The sequence below is a fragment of the Brachycentrus maculatus genome, unplaced genomic scaffold (assembly GCF_059751285.1).
Source record: "Brachycentrus maculatus isolate JH-2025_06_01 unplaced genomic scaffold, ASM5975128v1 h1tg000299l, whole genome shotgun sequence".
Lineage (NCBI taxonomy): Eukaryota > Metazoa > Arthropoda > Insecta > Trichoptera > Brachycentridae > Brachycentrus > Brachycentrus maculatus.
Window position 1 is genome coordinate 1748999 of NW_028281050.1, and position 24853 is coordinate 1773851.

At 30.2% G+C, this 24853-nt stretch overlaps 1 protein-coding gene across 1 annotated transcript in view; it reads left to right on the forward strand.

Moving 5' to 3' along the window:
- Positions 1 to 24853, forward strand: part of LOC148304912 (uncharacterized) — a 103468-nt gene that overhangs the window by 77218 nt on the left and 1397 nt on the right. The window contains exons 4-5 of the mRNA XM_088267576.1: positions 12585 to 12708; positions 13763 to 14296. Coding sequence (XP_088123702.1) covers positions 12585 to 12708; positions 13763 to 14296 — 658 coding nt within the window. The remainder of the gene's footprint in view (positions 1 to 12584; positions 12709 to 13762; positions 14297 to 24853) is intronic.

Here is a 24853-nt window from a genome sequence, read left to right on the forward strand (position 1 = left end):
ACTTTGAAATCATCAAGAATTAACTCAACTTGAATGTATCGATCTTTGATAATGTTCCGTATATTTACAGTGCACAGTTTGTACAGCGAACAGTACACTGAGGTACAATGTACAATACACTAGGTAAATAAATAGTCCAGTTGACCGAACTATGTCAACACAATATGTAGGTACGTAAATAGATCAATCCGAATTGAATCGTTCGAGAGTGGGCAAATAAAGTGGGTAAGCATTTTTAAAGCATTAAAAAACTTTTTTAATACGTACGTAATAGATACGTCCTCTTTTGTTTCTTCTAATGTTAGTTTATTACTGAATAATTTTTTATTATTTATTTTATTGTTAATATATCACTTGTAACATACTTGGAAATGAACAATGAATATATATATATATATATATATATATATATATATATATATATATATATATATATATATATATATATATATATATATATATATATATATATATATATATATATATATATATATATATATATAGATATATATGTATTATTTTTTTTTTTTTTCAAATAAATTTTTAATAATATATCTACCTTAATATTATAATAAAAGTCGCCTGAAAACCATCTTAATTGCATACAAGATTATACAATTTTACAATCAACCTATATATTCATACGTTCGGGAGACGTAATTAAGCTAGATATTTCTTCAGCAATAAATAATATAAAAATATCTTACTGAAAATTCCATCAAGAAAATTATATTTATTATAGTTATATTTATTTTTTTGTTTTATAATCACTCTTTTCAAATTAATAAATAAATACTCATATAAAAAATGGACGGGTTTAGTGAGATTAATTTAATACTTTTTCTTGATGGAATTTTCAGTAAGATATTTTTATATTATTTATTACTGAAGAAATGTCTAGCTTATGGTTTTCCATTTTAAACTATAAAGACTTGCTTTTTCATAAAGTAACAAAATATCTTATTATGACAACTTAATTATAACGACTATTGGATTTTAAACAAATTGCATTTTCCTTAATACTAAAGACTTTTTAAGACTCGATTATTTTCATTAATAAAATCGTTGAAATTTTTCTTTTGGCAAACAAAATCAATAAATACTTTTTCAAAATAACACAATATCCGACAAGCGTGTAATGTCTTGAAATCAGAGTTTCTGGGTGGTTAACCACTTTGCCACAATTTGATACCTATTTTTAATAATGAGTCGCTTAGGTTCAATGAAATATCGTAGTCATACACGACAAAGTGACCAAGTGCATTGTTTTACAAAAACGTGATTATTGACTATTTGATATCTTACTAGCTTAATAATGCCCTGAAAAAATCCCAAAGGATTTCAAAATTGGAAGTATAATATGTATATTGACTTGTTAAAAATGACTTACTGCATTGGTGTTTATTTTCTTGCCAAGCAATAGTGACTTAAATGGCCCTCCTGAACATTTCACGTTTTGGTAGTTGGTCACTTTCTCCTGTACGATTACGATATTTGTGTGATAAATGATAAAAACACATATATTATTGTATATTTTAAAATATTTAATGGAGATGAGTTTCACAATACTACTTCAATTTAATATGAATAGTAGATAATGAGTCTAGAATCGAACCAATTTTTCTAATTTATTTTTTCTCTGGCTTGAAAAATGAATCCAAAGAACACTCGAAAATAAATTCACGGCTCCATTACCGGCTACAAGGACTTATTCCGCAAATGAAATGTCTGTCAGAAAGAAAAATGAAATGTCATACGTAAGTACCACCATTACACAATCGGTAATGACGTAGCGGTAATTAATCACTTTGCCCATTGTAAAGAATAATATGATAATTTTTATTTTCCGAGGGATAGGGGTTTTTGTGTACAATAACACAAATACGAGTAATTCATCTTGATGTTTTTTTTTATTATTATTTACTTAATTATTTTAATTCTAATTTTTTTTTTAATTGATGTGATTCTGGGTAAGTGTTGAAAAATTAAGATCTTTGGATATCTTGAAATTTAAAATCCAGGCAGATTTTTTTTTTTGAAAATTACTGAATATTTTCAAAAAAATAAGACCCTTTGTGATGTGTTTTTATTTTTATTTATTAATTGAAAAAAATTACAAAAGTTTTTTTTTAATAATTCAACTCATTTGATACATATTCCTTCTCTAGACTATTTTAAAATTAGGTACGCTATTCTCTCCAATAAAGAGGCTTAAGTTCTTGTTGTACTTGGAGAGGGACTTACTCTCATTGTTTATTGTTAATGATTGTGAGTGATATAATTTATTTTGAAAATGTCAATACATTTTCTGTTTAAGTTTATTAAATTATGGTTAGATTTTTTTTATTTTCAATTAATTATAAATTGGTTCTCTTCATATTTTCTTCAGTATTTTCATTATTTTCCCTCTTTTTCTTAGTATATCTTATTAAGTTATAAACCATTTAACTAGGCTTATAAAATTTTTACTAGAGATTAGTTTCACTTTTTCGTATTCTATTTTATTATCAACTATAAACGAAATGAAATGCACTGAGGTTTTTGTAGTTTGAATAAAGTCCGTTACATTTTTCTGGTGAACATTTCCTAAAAATACTTAAAATAATCCTTCGACATTTTTTAATTACAACTGTGAGAAATATGTAAAATTTAGGTGATTGAAAAAATTATAAAATTTCTGTATAATCGTGTGTTGATTCTCATCCTGGTAGCATACCAATATAAAATCTACCTACCCTCCCCGTAGATTAAATCGACAGTGGGACATGGGAATTCAGTATTACAGAACGATAATGAAATATTCTCCCGTCTTCTATCGGGTTTAAGGGAGGCTTCAACAAAAATAACTATTCTTAAAGAAAGTTGGGGAAACGTATATATTGGAGGAAAAAGTAAATTTGGTACTCACAGGCCCTAAACCTTTGTCACTTTTGTACTTGTGAACCTGGTTTACAACCAAGTTGTGCGTAGAGTGCGTCAGAAGAGCAGTTGATTATATTATGAAACCAGGTTGATCAGTTCCGTGATCCAGATTTTAGGATCTGAGCGTAACATGTATGTGATGGAATATAGGTAATGTCAGTAAAATATCATTCCTGTTATTTGGGAAAGGAAATAAAAAAGGAAAAATAGGATAATAGCACAGGAAAAGGTGAATTACACCTCTTGGGGTTAAAAACAAAACTTAGAATAACAATTTTTTTTCAATCCGTTACTTAAAATACTACCTCAAGGGTTCTTTGATTAAACTGAGAAATATAAATTTATTATGTAATTAAGAAGAAATAAAGATATTACAAGATACTATTGTGGAATTGATGTTAAGAAATACGTAATTTCTTTTTTGAGTTCAAAAAGAGCCACATTTTCTTCGTAAGAATTATTTTATTGTATTTATTTTACTTAAATCTACATACAAGTCATAAAAACGTGCATTAAAACATCACTATGCATTACTGAAAACCTAAGTGTTCATTGTATCTTCCCTTACTTGGATTCTCTCTCTCTATCTATAGTCTTCAAGTCCTTACCTGATCCGACTCCAATGGCTTCTAATTTTTCGCCAATCTCACAGTATCGTGATTCCGTATCCACATCCATAGGGTAGTGGTTACCATGCTGGATGTGACAAGTTTGATTTCCAGGGGGGTCAAAATAAATATGAGTTTACTACCGTAACATTTATTCAATATTACCCTGGACTGGTAACTGAAGAGTAAGACTTATCACCTTGCCTTAATAAATGTAAGTTAAGAATAAATTAATACTTGAGTAAAAAATGTTTTATGTGAAAATAAACCGCTTATTTTTTGTGCCATCGTGTATACGTAAGTTTCGTACAATACCCCAATCTGGATTATAATACACAAAGCCCATAATATATTACTTTATTCAGTTCGATTTCATTATTCCTCATTTTGCTCTGATCATGTTGGTACAACTTTAATCCCTGAGGGGAAAAATGATACTCCGGATTAACTTGAGCATTTTTACTGCTTACTTCGCAAAAATACAATGCCTAGTACACTCGTACATACACAGACACACACACACACACACACACATATATATGTATACAGGTTTTCCGCTTCAAATTGGACGTTTTACAAAACAAAATGAACTTCAAATTCCATTTTACATTTTTTTTAATCATATACAATATAACGTTTGATTTATTTTGTAAAACATCCAATTTGATTTGCAAGGTGTTCAATTTGGTTTGTAAAATGTCTTACAAAACCTGCTTACATACCTATGTAATAAACTGATTATTTGTTTATTAGTACTTTTTAATACATTGAAATTTACATTATGTTTTTTTTTCTTCCGATTATTCGTTTTCATGTATCTAGACATGTTTTAGTCAAAGGTCTTAGGTATTCAAAGAAAATATTGATAATTTTACAGTAACAGTGGAAATATATTAACTTATTAATATTGAAAACGATAGCATTATATGTTAATATATATTTATACATAAATAATAAGATAAACTTTGGTCAAAATCAGAATCAGAAATATCCATAACTAAAAAATCTGACGTGCTACATTTTTTTGCGTTGGTTTTTTAATTCAGCTATGCATAAGTGCATAAAGATCAGGTATTTTGATACCAGTTACAAAACAAAAGTTGTAAATTGTTGCCCAGTGTATTTTAAAAAGTAAAAATAAATCCAATATACATTCTTTATAAAAATCGAGCGTGAACAGACATGTGACTTCTTTAGTGGAATGAATTCTGTTTTTACGAATATCGCCGAAAAGCCTGGAGACAGTTTGTGGACTCCATATGCTCCACCTAGGGAGCGGATATGGCTTAATAATAAATAATATTTAAATGGCTATTTCTTTTACCTCTTTTAATCGCTGTATATAGCTCACACGTCATCATTCTTCAAATTGCCGAACACCACCCAATGCGACTGTTAACGCCATAACATTAATTTAGTAGGTCGAGACATTCGTCCAACTTGACCTTAGCGCCGCGTATCGATTTTCCATCTACTTACCAAATTTTATAGCCGGCTTAAGCGCGAATTCGCGCTAAATTACAACACTTAGAGGAATTTCTGGCTATACCTCGACACTTAACTCTTTCTTGAGCGAGCTTTATTCGCCAGCAAAATAAGCCGGCCACTTATTTTGATTTGAATTAATGTTATAAACGTTTTACTTAAATATTGTATTATTTTAGATTTTCTCAATATACTTGAAAACCATAAATTTATTTTCAAATCCCTATAAATATCATATTATAACTTAATTATAATGTCTACCGGTTTCGAATCCAACCGCTTGTTTTTTTAATACTAAAGTATTAATCAGTCTTGAAAAAGAAGCGGTTAGCTTCGAAACCGGTAGACATTAAAATTAAGTGTTAATAAAATATTTATTGTGATTTTTAAACAAAGTTATATTTTAATTATAAAATGGAAAATCATAAGGTTATTGCTTCAAATATAAATTACACTTGTAAGCCCTTTCAAATAGGCAATGTTGCTAAGTTTTTTCTCAATTTCAGTACGATTAAAAAAAAGAAAGACAGAGGAAAACTTGGCTTGATCAAGTACTTCAAATACTTGAAAGGGGTCAGGTCAGGTGTCGGAATAACTGGCATGTATGTATGAGAAGATGTATGAATGTGGAAGAGGCAAATATTATGCGCAAAGATAGATTAGTGTGGCGTTCTATTCTCCCAGCCTACTCCTGCGGAGAAGCGGGTGATGGTTAGTTAGTTTTTTTTTGGAAACAAAAAACGAGTATTGCAGATAAATCATATTTTTATTGATTGGGCATTAACTTTATGAAATAAGATGATGATTTATATAAATTTAAATAAAAATTAAAATAAAATCTGACATTCTTTTATAGAGATAAATTATACTTATATACTTAATTAAAAAATCACAATTTCGAAATGAGTTTAGAGTTTAATAGAATATTCGATCACCAAACCAAACAATATCGCATCAAATATTTTTATACAATATACAAGAAAATCACAAGATATTCAGTATTTTACTTATTGAAAGCAGAAAAGAATTTAGGGAGATAAATGTTCTTTTTTAAATAATGCTTAAAATAGTCAATTTATAATGTCATATACATTAATTTAATAAATGGGATATATCGTTCACTCCTTTCAAGAACGTCACAAATCAAAAGACTTGATTTTTCAGGAGAACGTTTTTAAAGTTTAAAAATATAACACAATGTATTAAAAATAAATATCAAGCCACTAATTGAACTTTTTACTGTGCAAAGGTCTTTTAGGTAAAACCTGAAGGTTTTTTCTCCATTTAAAAAATATTTAGTATATTTAAAAAAATAATTAAACAATACATTTTCTTCAAAATGCAAAAACATAATTTTCTGCCCAGTAGTGGGTAAATATTAAGTTTAAATTATGCCTCTTTTTTTGGGATACAGTAAATTTTCTGGGCATTCCGAAAACACGCACAACTGAAAATTGACGATTTTTTTATTTATGACGTTCTTGAATCCTTTCAATACACACAATCCTTTGAATACACACATATCGCTCACTCCTGTGAGCGATATGTGTGTATTCCTTGCATACTATTATATAAACACAAATATTATTTTTTATTTTATTTCATTTTCGTAGAATTAGGTGTTTCATTATTTAACAAAATGGTATCAAATTGTAAATGACCGAATGCAAATATTTTTTAAATAAACTATTTCAATAATACAAATTAAAATAAGATTTATGATCCCACTGAATTGATTTATTTTTTCTGTCGGAAATTTTATTTTAACTATGGGATCGCAACTCAACTTGAATAAGGTCAGACTCGCAAAACTTGCAACCCTTGTTACCAGGATATCAGTGCATTCGATAAGTTTACATACCCTGTTGACGTATTTCGTAATGAAAGAAAGAGAACCATAAGATATTAAGAAATTTGAAACTACCATCTTAATATTTTTTTCTGTCAATTGTATCCAGGAAATTAAATCAGAAATCATTCCTTAGATTTTTTGTTCATTATCTCGAAGAATAAATATTCCTTAAGGGGGTTGGTACAAAGTAAAATACATCTCGGGATATAATATTACGTATTATAATTCCACATAATTTCCCACCATACGGTCTCATTATTCTAGAACGTAAGATATTTGAATTTTAAATTTGTACTTACAACCTTGAATACTTAATGTTAACGCGAGCTTAAGAAAGCAGGTTATTATTTTATTATATAACCTCCTAAGGCTCTAAGTATCATTTTAAATATAGAAAATATAATGTTTTATTTATTGTAAATAAAAGAAAAAATCAAATCTTTAATCATTAGAAAATAAAATATTGGAAAGTGTTTCAAAATTAATGAAAAGAAATGTACATTTTCACAAACAAACAAAATTTCAGCATTTAGAGTGCGTCCAAATACTTGTTTCAACTACAAATCTGGATTATCTCCGATTATAAGAGTTATTTTTCATATTATTTTTTGACATCTCAAAAGAAATTAAGAAGATTATGGAAGCCCGTCAATGCCCAGACTTCCATATTCTTCTTCGTGTATTTGGAGATGACAAAAAATAATCAGAAAAAATACAATACAAAAAATATTTATGGTTTTGATATCAACATGGATTAAGAAGAATTTGGAAGTCTGGGTATTTACAGGACTAATGACCTATCATAGGCTGGTGAAGTGATCACTCAAATGTTATACACGTGTAACATTCGCCATGATTGACAACCACTAGTTTTTGGAAGTCTTACATATATTATCGCTCACTCCTTTTAAGAACGTCATAAGTAACAAAATTTGATTTTCAGGATAATGTTTTTAAAGTTTAAAAATAAAGTATAATGTATTAAAATGAAATATGAAGCCACTTATTGATCTTTTTACTGTGCAACAGATCTTTTTAGGTATAACCTAAATGTTTTTTCTCCATTTGCAAAATATTTAGTATATTTAAAAAAAATATTAAACAATACCTTTTCTTCAAAATGCAAAAACAACACTTTCTGCCCTGTAGCGGGTAAATATTATGTAAAAATATGCCTCTTTTGCCGGGATATAGTACATTTTCTGGGCATTCCGAAAACATGCACAACTGAAAATCGTCGATTTTTGATTTATGACGTTCTTGAAAGGAGTGAGCGATATGATCAATCTGAACGTCATAATTTCGTGAACTCAATTATGACGTTCCATAATTGAGTTCACGAAAGCCATCTATCATTGGATTATATGCAATGATAGTTATATATGACTGGTTTAAATCCAGATTAAATTCCCAAGAGGGTCAAAATAAATATTAGTAATATTTCTCGCTAATATTTATTCAATATTACCCTAGACTGGTACTTGAAGCGCAGGGGTGGTTCTTTTTCTTTCGTGAATTAAACGCTCAAGATACTACTACTTCCATATGGTATAGTATCCTATGCACTATTGGATGCGGATAAAGTTTTAAAATAATGGTAATTTAAAAATAAAATAAAAACTTTGTAGTTTTTTTTTCCAAATTTATTTTATTTGACCAATGACCGGGTTGGTTTCGTCCTTACCGACATCATCAGACCAGTCTGATAATGGCGGTCAAATAAAATATATGTGAAAAACACTATAAATATGTTATTTTATTACTATCAATTGCAGTTCCTTCAAGAAATGTCAGTACAAAACTTTAAGCTATGAATGATTTTATCACTCGTATTTTGAAATTTTGATAAATTAACCCATCTCACATGTATTTTTATCATAACTCCGAATTTTTAAATTAAATCGGTAAACTGTCTAATACTGCGTTTTTCTTTTTTTAATTCCTTTTTTTTATATTTATTACACGTAAATCCTTGGGGGTTGGGTCTGAAGAGGTTTTAATGTGAGTTCGCAGTTGGTTAGTTACAATACGAAAATCAATAATGTCGGTCACCAGCGTAATTTACTAGGAAACATAAAATTCTTGTTCTATCTTTGATAACCTTTTACCATTATGTAACATTAACCCCCGTCAGTATATTATAAATAGAAGCACATTAAGAGGTAACGGTAATTAGTTAACTAAAATTATCTAAAAGTTCACGTTAAGTTTTATTTTTTTCAAATAAATGTTTATTTACTATGTTGGTTCGTCTGATTCGTAAACGAGAAGTGATATGTAGGCAGTATTGAGACATTGGATAGTTAGTATTGAGTTATTTAAAATTGGGTCAAAGCGCCTTAAAGTAGTATTTTGCGAAAATGACACTTAGTAAATTATTCAAAATAATTATTATTGTTTTTTTTACTCCCTCAGATTAGCAGTGCCCAAGTTACACAACCCTCTATTAGTTCTAGGTATGCATCCCCGAGTGTTCCAGACAATGACGCTATTCCCATTTTCCTGTATGTATCCTATTCCTCCTCCATTTCCTTTCCCTTGAAGCAGTAATTCTTATGTATGCATGCAGGTATGCATCCCTGAGTGCCCTAGACATTGACGATATTCTCATTTTCAAATTGACTTTTCCTCCTCCATTTCTTTACTATGAAGCGGCAATTCTCATGATTTTTAGCTCCTCCACTTACGTCACCCAAATCCTATCAAATATATTCCAATCCACAATTTTTTCATGTGATTGCAATTAAGTTCACACTGTTTCTATCCGGACTTTACCCTTTATTACCTTATACGCAATATATCATATTTCTTTTACAACATACTTTTTAGAGTCACAAATAATACAAATATAAGACGGTAAAAATATGTACAGTATGTAAGTGAAGGTATAATTTCTCTGAGCCGCGTCAACCTCAAGCGACAAACGCTCGCATTTCTCAATGAATTTTGACAAGGTAGTTGAACTGAACATCTCTTCATATTTAACGTAATACGACGTGATTTAGTAAATTTGTAAACAAATAACTTTTTTTTCGATTCACTAAATATATGCGTCTGCCACTTTTATTAGACGTAACTAAGAAATAAGACTCAACATTTTAAGTGTGTCAGAATACATGTTCATAAATGAAAAAGAAAAAAAATGAAATTGGATATTTTATAGCGTCTCTCACATAAGTCTATATAATCCAGGATTCGGACCTCACATACAAATGAAAGAATTTCTGCTCAATAAAAAGCTTTTCTCATCCTACCACAGACGGCTATTGTAAAGTTCTAGTGATTCAAACGCAATGTTTCGAGTTTAATCAATATATCTAGAAGTCCCTAGAATTTGAGTATCGTGGTCGTCAATCATGGGTAGAACTGGTGACTGTTTCACGTAGGTAAAGTGATCACTTAAACCATCCTTTGACGGCCGTAAACCCCGGAAATGCCCAGACTTTCATATTCTTCTTCATCTTTGATGAAATGTCAAAAAATAATATACTAAGCTCTCCTGAAGTTCTAGTGATTTAAACATAATGTTTCTAGTTTAATCAATATATCTAGAAGTTCATTGAATTTGAGTAGTGTGGCAGTCAATCGTGGATAGAATTGGTGAATGTTTCACGTAGGTAAAGTGAACTTAAACCAGCCTATGACGGTCGTAAACCCCGCAAATGCCTAAACTTCCATATTCTTCTTCATCTTTGTTGAGATGTTAAAAAATAATGTAAAAAGAAAGTAAAAAAATAATGCAATGAATAAGACCTTTAATGTATCGCTTAATAGCGCGTTAAGTTGTGTTGAGAAACGCTCAAGAATTCCCTAAAATTATTCCGAACTTAAAGCGTCAGTGGAATATAAATTATCCTACATAAGTCCTGTTTTGTTCCTCACGAGATGTAAGTTAAGAAATTACGCGAAGAATTTAGTGCCTCTTCAGTCCTAAGTCTGTTACATCCTCCATAATACAATGTGTTTGTATCTTGATGTGTAATAACATGCTGACGCTTCAGGAACTGAATAATAATATTTATGTACAAACAAACCCAAATTTCATTACGAATCCTAATTTTGCTGCCTGTGCGGTTTTCCGTTTTGACTATAAAATACAGGTTGATTCGGTATTAAAATTTAAGTTACTACTAAAGTTTTAATAATAAAAAAATGGAATGACTTACGAAGTATTTTGTTCTTCAAATTTAAATGTGTTTTCAACATTTTGAGTGTGTCCAAATACTTGTTCACAAAATCTGGATTATCTCCAATTTCAGGAGTTATTTTTATATTATTTTTTAACATCTCATCAAAGATGAAGAAGAATATAAAAGTCTGGGTATTTACGGGGCTGACGACCGTCATAGGTTGGTTTAAGTGATCACTTTACACACACGTAATATTCACCAATTCCACCCAATATTGACAACCACACCACTCAAATTCTTGGAAGTTCTATATATGTATTTGAACCAATTTTGAAATTGTTATTGAATCACTAGAACTTCACTAGAGACATCGGTGTATTGGTGAGATGAAAAGAAGTTTTTTTTTTTAATTTATGGTCGTCAGCCCCGTAAATGCCCAGACTTTCATATTCTTCTTCATCATTGATAAGATGTTAAAAAATAATATGAAAATATTTCCTGAAATTGGAGATGGTCCAAAGGGTTGGTTTTTCATGAATCTGTTCTTTATAACCGACGCTATATCCGTCGATAAGTAAGTAATTCATCAGAACATGACATGACCAGAACTTAGGCTAACTAACTTGTTCAACAATCAATACAGCAACTTTCTCACAAAACAGACCGTCAGGTTGCCTCAAAACATAAGACGATCCTCTATAGTTCCCATGTTGGTTGGTCTGTTAAGTTTAACCTAAAAAATTATCTTTAAAATGCAACAGATCCAAAAAATAACAAGATTATGCCCTGTGTTCCTTCACAGAACTTCATTACAACGTACTAAATTTCGAATGACAAAACAAATTTCGCAAGTATATTTTCACCCTTATTTGCACCTCGTAGTAAGGACAGCTCATTGATTAACACAGTGTAATCTTGATCGGTAATTTCGTGAAGCCAGATCTAAATGTAATACATATATCGTAGTCGTACAGGAAAAAGTGACTAACTAACAAAATGTCAAATGTTCAGGAGCCCTCCTGAGTCATTTGAGTCACTTTTTCTTGGCAAGAAAATAAATATCAATGCAGTAAGTCATTTTTAACAAGTCAATATACTATACTTCCAAGTTTAAAATCCTTTGGGATTTTTTTCAGGCCAATATTAAGCCAGTAAGATATCAAACAGTCAATGATCACGTTTTTATAAGAAATGCACTTGGTCACTTTCTCCTGTATGACTACGATATGACAGTTTACAGATTATATAGGTACAAGTGCTAAGAATTTTAGTCATATAATATATGTGGGAAAAATGGAGAAGGAAAGGAAAAAGAAAATAAAATAGGAATTAGCAAGGGGTCTAGGGATTTCATTTAAATTTTATAAAAATGGTACACGAATATAAAGATATCTCAGAATTTACAAATAAAAGGATAATTTGAAAAATCCTTATATATTGGAGTATGTTAAATCCGATCAAATAGTCCTTTATCGGTTTACATGCAAAGCGTGATAACGATAATGAGGCACCCGTTACAGGATTGAATTTAATGAACAGAGTAAGGTAAGCCCAAAAGTTGCGGTTGTTTTAATCATTTTTTTTCAGATCTGGCGGGCAGATCCCTGCGAGTTCTGCCTGTGTTTGGATGGAGAAATGTTTTGCTGGTGGCAAGACTGTCCCCCGGCGGCTCCTGGACCCTGTCCTGGTCCCCAGCCCTTCTCCTTATGTGGTAAGCTATAATGAAAACTACTTTTAAAAAAACCATACCTACTTAACTTTTCCAAGCCAAACAAATATCACCAAACCTGACAGAATTTTTTAACCAATTTTTTATTGTAGGTACATTTTTTTCCGGTTTCGACAACCTTGTCATCATCTGGGTTAAACATGTAGGTTGGAGAAAAAATGTACCAATTAAAAAGTGATTAAAACCAAAGTTGTTTTATTTTATAAAATTTAAAAAATATTTAAAATATGCCACAAAGTATCTGCGAAAAACATTTTTTTAATTCCATAATTTCAACTAAAAATATCATGAATCGATGTGGCATTTACAAAAAGCGTTTATGACAACTTAACTCAACTAGATAAACTAACCCTTTACGGTATTTGATAATGAGGTTATGAAAGCATCGAAACACGTGTCATGATAAATTTGAAGAGAAGTGGTATTTACCAAGTAGATTAAATTAAAATTGATAGATATAAATTATGAAAATGAAAGAATAAAACAATCTAACACAATACAGATAAAAAAAGTACAAATTGATATTTTATTTATAATCACAAAATATACATTACAGCTCATAAAAAACCTAACCCAATGATTTGATTTAAGAAATTAGAACTTAACATATCTAACCCATTCAAGTATATCTTAACATCATACAATCATTATCAATCGATGTGTCATTTAAAATAAAATATTTTAATTCTAATTTCTTTAAGTGATTTATAAACATTATTTTTAACTTTAACAAATCCCTTTAAATGCGTTGAATTAGATAAAATGTAAGTAAACCTTAAAAACAAATTAATAAAGAAATTTGCTGTGGAAAAAAATTGGGTTATGTTACCATGGTAGAGTCACGGAGTCAGACTTTCTGGGCTCAAACCCACTCTATCATAAATTGACACTTTTCAATAATCGACTGCTTAGGCTAACACAATCGAAATATTTCTGTTTATAAAAAAAAAATCTCTTTGTTTAAGAGATACTTACCAGATGTTTTCAGTTAACAAAAGGATATGAAGCATTTACTGAAAGTTTTTCATTGTTCTAGGTAACTCCTCGGAAACGTCAATAAAACGGCCTCCTACAACGTATAAAAGACCCAAAAAGATTCAGAAGAAAGCTAGCGAAACAACAAATAAAAAGACAAAACAAATTTCGAAAACTTACCCAAAACCGCTTGTCACATCATCTCAAGATGTAACCCCAAGTTATCGCGGTGAAAGCGCTCCAAACAAAACAGAAGTCAACGAAAATGGAAAAACTCAATTTCAAGACAAACCGCAAAGTGTCAAAAAACCCAAAATGATTGATTACAGGCCGGAAATAGAAAAAGGGGATATGAATTTTGACAGTCGCACTCAAATGACATCTGTTGACTACAATACAAACTCCACGGCCGATGTGAAACATGGCGATCTGCAAACTTCCTCTACCGTTTCCGAAAACGCTGGAAGAACCAATGAGGGGAATTGGGTAATGCCAAGCGGTGGTGATGATAGCCTTTCTTTCAAGATTGGAGTCGGAGATGACAAGGAAACGACGGAACCGACTGATGCTGCGAAATCTGGATGTATCGTTATGGGTGAGTCGTGAATCTTTATTGAAGTTTTGTATGAATAATTTTTAATCTTACCTTTTCCATTCAATCAACACCCCCTAAACGATATTGTATTATAAGTTAATTATATCAGTAAAAAATTACTTCGATAATGGTTTTTTTAATTTGTTTATAAATATTTTAACTAAAAATATGTTGAAAATACATCATGTGTAAAATAAATATGAAAAGAGTAATGTTTACGGTATAAAAATTACGTGGTACGAATTTCTATGGTATCAGTTTTTTATTGAAAAAAAAATTAAGTCTCATTGATCGATCTCCCACGTGCTATTAAATTTGTCTGCTTCTTTCATCTTTTGCAAATTCTCACATGAATGAAAGAAAGACTATATAGGCCGGTGTAGACATGTATTAATCCCGACTACAGACACCAAAAAATATTTAATATATAATAAAACAATATACTCTTTAGTCTTTCAATCATTTATATTTTTTTTACTCTATCATAGACCGACCTTTTCACCTTTCATTTTAATTGTCTATTTTTATCCTTCTATTTACCAGTTTTTTTTTATTAAATATCAATATTGTAATCAGTTTTCCATTATTCATTCCTATTTTAGATTTCATGGACATACAAGTATTTCAATTAGAACTCACTTAATTAAGTTCACCATTAATGAACAAATTCTATGTTACCTCTTGTAAATCAATAAAAGCCGTAAGTAAATTATGTTGTTTGAGTTTAACATTCCACCTCCATAGTGTAATGGTCAACATGATCGGCTACCGAACTTAAGGTTCCTGGTTCGATTCTCAGGGGGGTCAAATAAATATAAGCAATTCTTATATTTATTCAATATTTCCCCGGACTGGTTCCTAAAACACAGGACTGATCACCTTTCCTTTACGTGTTAACGATCAAGATCTACTTTGAAATAATGCAGTGCCCTATGCATCAAAAGGAGCGGATAAGGGTTGAAGAAGAAGAAGTTTAACAGTATTTTTTTATTCTGGCTCCTTCTTTTCTCGTGCGGTACATAGGGCACGGCATGAAATAGACGGAGTGTATATTTGATCAAAATTTAATGAAAGTTTGGTGATCAATCCTGAACTATGAATTCATGGATAAAGGAGTATAACATGTCTGATGGGATGCAGTACACGCAAGAGAACGGTGAAGGACATTAACGCTTATGGGAGATAAAATAAAGAAGGAAAAAAGGTTCTTTTAAAGAAGAAAAGACAAAATAGGATCAATGGATAGGGCGTTTGCAAGTTTAATCGTATATAACAAAAAAGCTCCTCGTTTTATTCGCTTTCTATTTTCAATAAAATTTAATGGCAAAAATTAATCTTGTACTGTTTTCGAGTTGTCATTGTTACTACTTAAAGTTAGAAAATTGTTGCTTTATTTCAGACGAACACTTACTTAAACAAAGACTTAAACAAATAATACACAGAGAAAATGTCACATCCCAATGTACTTTGTAATATATCACGAAAAACTTTCAACAACTTAATCGTAAGGAAAATTTATACTTATAAGTAACTTTACTCGTGTTATTAATATTCATTGTTACAAAGTGTATAATACATATAAGAATAATGTAAGAAAACTTTGAAAATTTTAATTTGGAGTTCTTGCTACTATTCTAAAATGAACATTCTTTGCAAAGTCAGCAGGTACCATATAATAAAAAAGCGGCGTCTACCCTACTTTAATTCTCACCTCTACTTTCACCTTAGTTAAAAAATCTATCCTCATCACTAATTGGCGATTTTTTTGTCATGAAAATAAATCTTTTAACCACTCAAAAATAAACTATTTATAATGATCGTGGTTTAAACTTCATAAAACTGTTAGAAATCAGTCAGTAGATACTTATTTTATCCTCAAATATGTATAAGTAAGTAAGAAGAGATAAACATAAAAACAACAAAGTATTTGAATTATATATAATTAAAATACAATATTGTGAATTGTATTTTAATATAATAAACAATATTGTTTGTTGATGATGCCTTCAATTGATGAAAAATAAAAAAAAAATAAAAAATTAGGGAGTAGGATTACGTAAAGAGATGGATGGCTAGTAAACAGTACTTTTGAGTGATTCATTTCAAATAAAAACTTGTTTAAAAATAATTTAAACAAAACTTGTTTTAGATATACTTTTAAATTTATATTTCACTTGATGAATCCCACTTTTTCTTAAAATCTTTTGTGACACATGTTTCGATGCATTTCGCATCATTTTCAAACATCGTGTACATTGTTTGAAAATTATGCTGAATGCATCGAAATAAGCATCACAATAAATTTTAAGGAAGTTTAAGGAACCAAGAGAAATTTATACTAAAAATGAAAATGTATTACCACAAAGTGTCTGCCAAATCAATTAATGAAATTAGGTTTATGTTAATAAGAATCCTTTTGTGGAAAATTAATACATTTGAATATATTAATTTTTATCTCACGAAAAATATTAATAATATTGTATGTATAAAACGAGCTTCCTTAAATAAATAAATATACTAATCATATTTCAGCTTTACAAATAAAATCTCTAAGCTTAAATTTTTCAGGCGTTGAAATCAAACAAGCGTGTTTAATATATTTCCTAAAAAAATTACACAAGAATGACAATTTTATTAAATAACGTTACCGGTGAAGATGCTACAGAAATACTAATTTTACAAGGACATTAATATACGGTTTAAACACTTATCATTGGATCACAATTAACGTTTTAATTTTACAATTCTCAGCCGAGTAATTACGAACAAAACACTAGTCATCAAATAAAGTAAGCTTAGTAAGTTCCACGTATGTATGTCAAGTACTAACGCTTGACATTGAAAAGCTCGGATAGTGACTCCGTACATTCCAAAGTCTCTAAGTGATAAAATATAATTTGAGCTAATATTACAATTAAAAAACAAATTATAAGTTCAAGATACGTTTGAAGCGTTTGTATCTTCATGATTGCAAAATAATAAAACTGAAAGCTTCTGCAAGTCGGAGAGATACAGAAAGGCCTTTCCCATAACTTGAACCCTATTTTAAACATAAGTGGCTTCAGTACTTAAAAAGAGTATGGAATTTAAATATTTGTGTACATCACAAGAAAACTTTTTAAAAAATATGTAAAACGTGTTTTTATTGAAAAAAAAGAAAACGCTGCAACGGCAGCGCCATCCATTGAATGTAACAGCAACTTATGCAAAACTAAAAATTGCTTATGGTAGGCACCATGCTTCTTGACAGCGCTCTCACTTTACGTTTTCAATGTTATTGATTGAATTACTGTTTCAAATTTTTAAAATATTTTATTTGAGTGTAAATATTTTATTTTATTGCAGTGTGTGCTTTCTATTTGATTTATTTTTCATTCAACAAGACTGAGTCACACCAATGCTTAGCCGGGTGTAGATTTGATTAATAAAACTTTTTTATTTTTGTTGTAAAATTAACGCAGGCGCCATGGCGAGGTAGACGCTCGACTACGAAACTGGCGTGACGGGCGCGGGTTCGATTCCTACCAATTGTAAAATAAATTTAAGAATTTTTTTTTCAATTGGTATGGGTGTTTGTGATGTGTTTTCCTCATTTTCCTTCCCTATCGTTATTGTCCTACCTGCAGACAAGCCGCTAAAAGTAGAGGTTTTGCGGGTTTTTCCTTAAAAAAAAAAATTCTGTCTGCACACGTACTGACATTCTGTAGATTTTTTTTTTATCTTGGACTTTTTTGCACTTAGTTCGTTTTGCCAGAAAGGGGATGATATGACCACATGTTTGCAGCGATAAACCGTGGGGTGGAACCACAGCGCGATTGCACAGCCAGACGCCTAAGCCTCCCGGAATTGCAAACGAGAATGTGTTTTAATTACGAATTATTACCGAGACTCTAATAAATATCATGTACCAGTCGTACAATTAGAATTATTAAGTAAACGAAAGGTTATGTATAGTGCGAATCGAGAATAATGTAATGCAAACTTGTGGAACTCAATTTTCAAAATAAATGGGGTCGAATGAAAGTTACGCGGTAAAATTTTACGTCGTTTAGATACTTGTACACACTGTTTTCTTTGTGTGTAGTTTTCACGCGCGGCTCATGTTTATACACACTTTGAGACAAGCGAGTATGAACATGAGTCATCAAGCGGATTTAAGCTGTACTTAACTTGCAAATCATACATTCATCATTTTTTTTTAATTCATCGCACACTTTCATTAACTATTATGTAAACACTGTAAGAGTATACTCTCAGCTACGTAATAATATTATAAACCTATTTGATTTATTGTTAGCACTTGTGACTCATACGCACTTAGCGCGTATTTCGCTTTAAGGCGAACAAATAAACAAAAAATTCAAATGGGTGGAGACATTTTCAATTTTCTCGATATTAACGCACGACAATTTATTTTTGACGGACAGCGTACTTCTTGATACCTGCCGTCTCTTAGTTTCCTAGTTTCAATTGCATTGTTGTTTTATGGATTTTCAATATTTTCATTGCTCACAAGCATTGTGAAATTAAACATGTTGGAAATGTGTGATTTCAATTTTACTTCATTTTGTATTTAGGTAGACTGAGCTATAGCAATGCGTTTAAAATAAAGAAAGAAGTTTTACTTTATTTACATATTTTTAATATTAATTTCGATATAATATCTATCACGAGCAGTCACTGAGCTAGTAAACAAGCCCTAAGAAAGGAACTTGTTCTTGTAAAGAGAACTTGTATTAATATTAATACTTTCGTCGTGATATGTAATTATGCCTCCGAGCCACATGTTCACGTTATAAAAGCTCATTTATTGGGTTCACACGCTAATAGCACAAAGGAATAACTTTGAATATTAGTTTCTCCAAGGAATGTGTGAAATATTGGATTCACAAGCAAATTCTCGACAAAACGTCCGGTGACCACATGTTCCGGTTTTCCGTATCCTGGGCCATATTTATTATTTATAAGGTTCAATAAATTATTTTATTTGAATATTTACCAATTATTTGAACCAAAAAGTACAGTAGCCACCGCGCACCATCGAAGGGTTAGTGGTTGTCATGACGGATATCATCGTCTTCAAGTAATAATCAAACGTTTAATTTTTACATTATTTTTTTATTTCTCATAGATGAAGAAGAATATGGAGGTTTTGGCTTATCTTTATTTTAATCTATCTTAATTTAATTTATCTTAATTTATCTATCTTAATTATATTTATCTTAATTTATCTTTATTTTAGCTTATAACATAATAAAATTAACTGGTCAAATTATAAGCTTAAATACCTGGGATATTTCTAGTGTTTCTCAAGTATATGAATATAATCCAGGATTTGGACCTCACATACAAATGAAAGAGTTTCTGTTTAATTAAAAACCTTCCTCCGTCCCACAAAAAATCAAGACACCATAAATGGTAGATTATATTCGTTGCATATACAAAATCAAAGGCGGTTTTAAGTACCATAATTGGATATTGGATGAAACCATTGAAAAAAGTACTATGGTAACCCTACACAGATATCAGCGTCAAGTGAGGCTATATACTGTAATCCGCAATATTATTTCAGCACTGATTACTAGTTTCAGTCCCGAACTTTCAGACAAAGGCTGACTAACGTAAGACTTATGTTTTATAGTATTAGGGTTGATTCGATTATGAAAAATGGTTGGGAAATTTACGTCTGAATGAATTAACTCGGAGATTGTTCAATTTGATTCTTCGTAACTTTCAACTGAGTTTTCGAAAGAGAAATTATCCTTGCGGTTAGATAAAATAAAGCATTATTTTCTAGTGGAACTTTACTTTATTTCTTATTGTGTATTCCCTGTATAGAAAACATTTCCGACATGGTGTATTCTGAGAGAAATGATAATTCAAAATAAACACAAATAAAAAGCTTCTCGCATCTCACCGTAGATGTCTCTAGTGAAATTCTAGTGAATTCAAACACTGTGTTTTTTGAATTATAACATATATTTTAATCAAATGTGAGACACCAGAAGTATGAGGTTTTATATGGTGTAACATAATTTTGTTTGTACATGGAATAAATATTTTAAATTTAACTCGTACTTGGTAAATACTTCTATCTATTTAAATATATTGTGACACGTGTTTCGATTCATTCAAGACATTTTTAAACTGTAAATGATGTAGAGTGCATCGAAACACGTGTCACAAAGAATTTTAATAAAATTTGGGCACAGAGTGACTTCAATGTGACTGTAGAATCGATTAATAAAAATAAAAATAATTATTGACTGGAGTGATTTTTATTGTACTTTGTTTAGATTTTTCATAGAAATTATAAAGTTAAAATAAAGTTTTTTTTGCTCATTAGTTTTTGTGATTACCTATCGATGAAAACATCTGTAGTTTTCGAAACTAGTCATGTGAAATGAAATGAAACTCAATTAGTGAGCTCAAACAAGCATTTAATTTTTAGTAATCAACATGTCATTCCACAAAATTAATGCCAAATCAGTTAAGAATGTTAGTCCCTTAACGACTGGTTTTTGTTAAGTGGTTTTATATCTCCTTACAAATAATATAAGGAAATAACTCCCAATAGCTTTTCAGACATCGCACAATTATTTTCTCAAAAAGCTTTTTGCACTTCAGTAAATTGAATTTTGCCGACCACAATATTTACCTTTGCGTATCTACGAGTTTAAACAATAATGTATATTTCATTTTATTTTATTATACGCGAGAGCTCACAAATAATATTATGTTTATTAATATAAGGTACGCTTACTCCGAGTATAAGAGGGCGTAATGACGCAATAATATTTGTTTTTGAGAGGAAAATTAGTAATTTTCTTCAATTGGATTTGATGCTGCTAAAATAATTAAATGATATGGAATTTATTCAGAAAATTTATACAGATAAATTTATTTAATAACTGGACTTGATATTTTTAAATTATTGTTATGGTATAATCCCAGGATGGTATAAAATTATCATTTCATAATATTGAGACGAGATTATTAGAAATAAACCTGGAACCGCAAACCGCGTCGCATAAATTATTTTAAAGTTTTTTCCATCACCTATCTTTAGGGCTGATCACCTTTCCTTCATGTTTAAACGATGGAGATAACACTGCGGTTGTATGATGCAGTGCCCTATGCATCATTGGGGTGCGGATAAGGGTTTGAATGATAATAATGATCTTTAATTATCTCAATATTATTAATATTAAAAGCATTTACTTTAATTATCTCAATATTATTAATATTAAAAGCATTTACTTTTTTACAAAAATGTTAATAATATTAGTATTTAACCACTCACCGAGATTTTAATGTCTACCGGTTTCGAGACGTACCCGTTTCTTCATCAGGACAATCACTACTATGTGAGGTCTGAATCCTGGATTATAATCACACACACGAGAAACGCCAGAAAATATATATTCATTTTTTTTATTTAAGCTTATAATTTGACCAAATAATTTATTCACAACATTTTGAGTGTGTCCAAATACTTTTTCACAAAATCTGGATTATCTCCAATACAGGAGTTATTTTCGTATTATTTTATTCTTGTTTTCATATTCTTCTTCATCTTTGATGAGATGTCAAAAAATAATATGAAAACAACTCATGTATTGGAGATAATCCAGATTTTGTGAACAAGTATTTGGACACACTGAAAATGCTGCGACTTTTGATTGTTTGAAATACTTGATCATGCCAGAATTCCTTCTTTGATTACCATTCTTTCTTCACCTAAATTTGTATTACCATTCTTTCTTCAGTCACTCGATTCACATGTCCAAACCATCTTGACAAACATTTCTTAATTTTATCGATAATGCTTATCCTTGCATTTTTAGAAAATTTATAATCTATGAGATATGACCTTTTGTCAAACTGTTTTATACAGTCTGTAAAACGCTCTTTTTTTAAAAATTGCTTCTCAAATTCAGGTGCGTCTTTATTTGAAGAATCCACCAGTCTTAAAATGGCAAGATATTGATACTGGAAGAAACTTATCCCTATCTGGAAACATTGTATTTATAGGAATCGTACAATAAAAAATAAAGTCCACCACACAACACAACACGTGCAATCGTAGTAAACAAAAACATACTACAGTTCTGTATACGATGTTTTCTGAGGCAAACACCTCCATCCATCCAACAAGGATTCATCGTGAGACAATTTAAAAAAAATGTTTCTTAAGTCTTGCTTTGCAATCTTGTAATACATATGGCAAAAAAATTATTATGAATATTAGCGTCTAAAAGCTCGTAAAATGCGGTTTGTGTGAGAGTTGCTTTCAGATGTGATAACATACCATAATTTTCATGACATAATTACATACGTTATCTTTCCATCTCTAATAAATATGGTACAAAATTCGGGTCGTAGGCGTCAGCAAAAAGCGCAAGCAAGGGAGACAAATCATCCGTAGTCATTATAAGGTTAAAGTTAAAAGGTCAAGGTTATATCAGCTTTTAAAGCAATACTAAAAACTGTATTATGCGATGTAATGTAATGAAGTAATACGATTAAATTCAATAAAAATCCTTACAATTAAATAAAAATCTCGTTTCAACCCTTTGCTATATTAAAGATGGTTAGTTTAAAACAAAATCCTTTTTCTCCGGATTTTGTTCGCAAGTATTTTAATTCCGAAACATCCCATTTTCTTTTAATGGATTTGAGCCGAGAAACTTTAACATTTCCTTCATTAAACAAATTTTGGTCTAACCATTCTTGTAAATTTCGAGAGAGACCCATTTCAGTTTTAATAATCATTTCGTTAGACGGAATATTCCTTTTGTAATGTTGGCCCGTATTAGATACTTGTTAGAAATACGAAATCAAATTATTGCGTTAAATAAAGTACCATACTTTGAAAAAATCCTTATAATTTACACGGTCAATACCAAGATGCAATAATTGTTCTTTATTAATATTTTACACACACACACACATACGTAGCATAGTGCATAGGGCACTGAATCGTATTGACGCAGTGTTATCTTGACCGTTTCTTACATAAAGGCAAGGTGATCATTCCTGCGCTTCAGAGACCAGTCCAGGGAAATATTAAATAAATATTAGAGTGTAAAACCATTAATATTTATTTTCACCCCTCCCCTTGGGAATCGAATCTGGGACCTCCTGCACGGTAGCTTAACACGTTAACCATTACACCACGGAGGCAGATAACCTGGGTGAAATTTCTTTTTTGGTTTTTGAAAAATTACACAAAATCGTGATTAAAATTTATTTGGATAAATGTTACAGTTATTTTGGACTAGAACGACTGGCATAAAAGTGTTATATGTTATATTTTGTTTATTAAAAGCATTGTTAACTTTGTGGTATGGTAATATACACTTTAAAAAGTGATATTACACAAAGTGAACAATGAATGATAAGGAGGTTATATCGCTCACTCCTTTCAACAACGTTATATATAGAAAATCGTCAATTTTCAGTTGTGCATGTTTTCGGAATGCCCAGAAAATGTACTATATCTTAGCAAATGCGGCATATTTTTAACATAATATACCCGCTACAGGGCAGAAAGTGTTGTTTTTGCATTTTGAAGAAAAGGTTAAGTTTGATTATTTTTTTAATAAACTAAATATTTTTCAAATGGAGAAATAACATTCAGGTTTTACCTAAAAAGATCTGTTGCATAGTTAAAAGTTCAATGCGTGGCTTGATATATATTTTTAATACATTGTATTATATTTTTAAACTTTAATAACCATCTCCTGAAAAATCAATTTTTTTGATATATGACGTTGTTGAAAGGAGTGAGCGATATTTTAAACTATCAAAAACTTACCTGATTATAGATATGAAAAAATATACGAAAAACTAAATGAAAAACTTAGCTGTTATCCTTTTTGCAACACTCTGTATCAGACTTTGAAGTAAACTCGTGGAACGAAATAATAATGGATATTCCATGTAAAGGGACCGCTATAAGACGAATGAAGGAAATTTAGTTGGATTTAAGTTACTGCGACGAATATGAAGTTTTAAAAGCTTTACTTATTTCCCGTTTTCTAGTAATTAGTCATTCTGGAAGCCTTAAACAATTCCCTTTGTCGTTTTTCACTGATTATATTAGCATTGTTGAGATCTTAAAGAAAATAACAATTTACTTAATATGATTATTTATAACCGAAATGCTCATGAAGATGATCTGCGTTGATGACGACATCTACAGAACGATGCTATTTTACTTTACAGAGATTAATTATTTAATTTAATTAATTGAATAAATTAAATTAAATAATTAAATTAAATTAAATCAATCATGAACACAAAATAAAGTATAACTTATCACTGACACAAATATCTTTCCATAAATATTTTTTTAGTTCATTCATTTTGGATCCCTGACTCTGTTTTATATGTCAGGCAGCTGGTGAAATTGCAATATACTGGTGAAATTGCAATAGGCAATATATTGTAAGGACCTTACTCAAATTTTTTATTCCAACCCTTATCCGCACTCCAATGGTGCAATGGTGCTGCATCATTAAATGCAGTGTAATCTTGATCGTTAACACACGA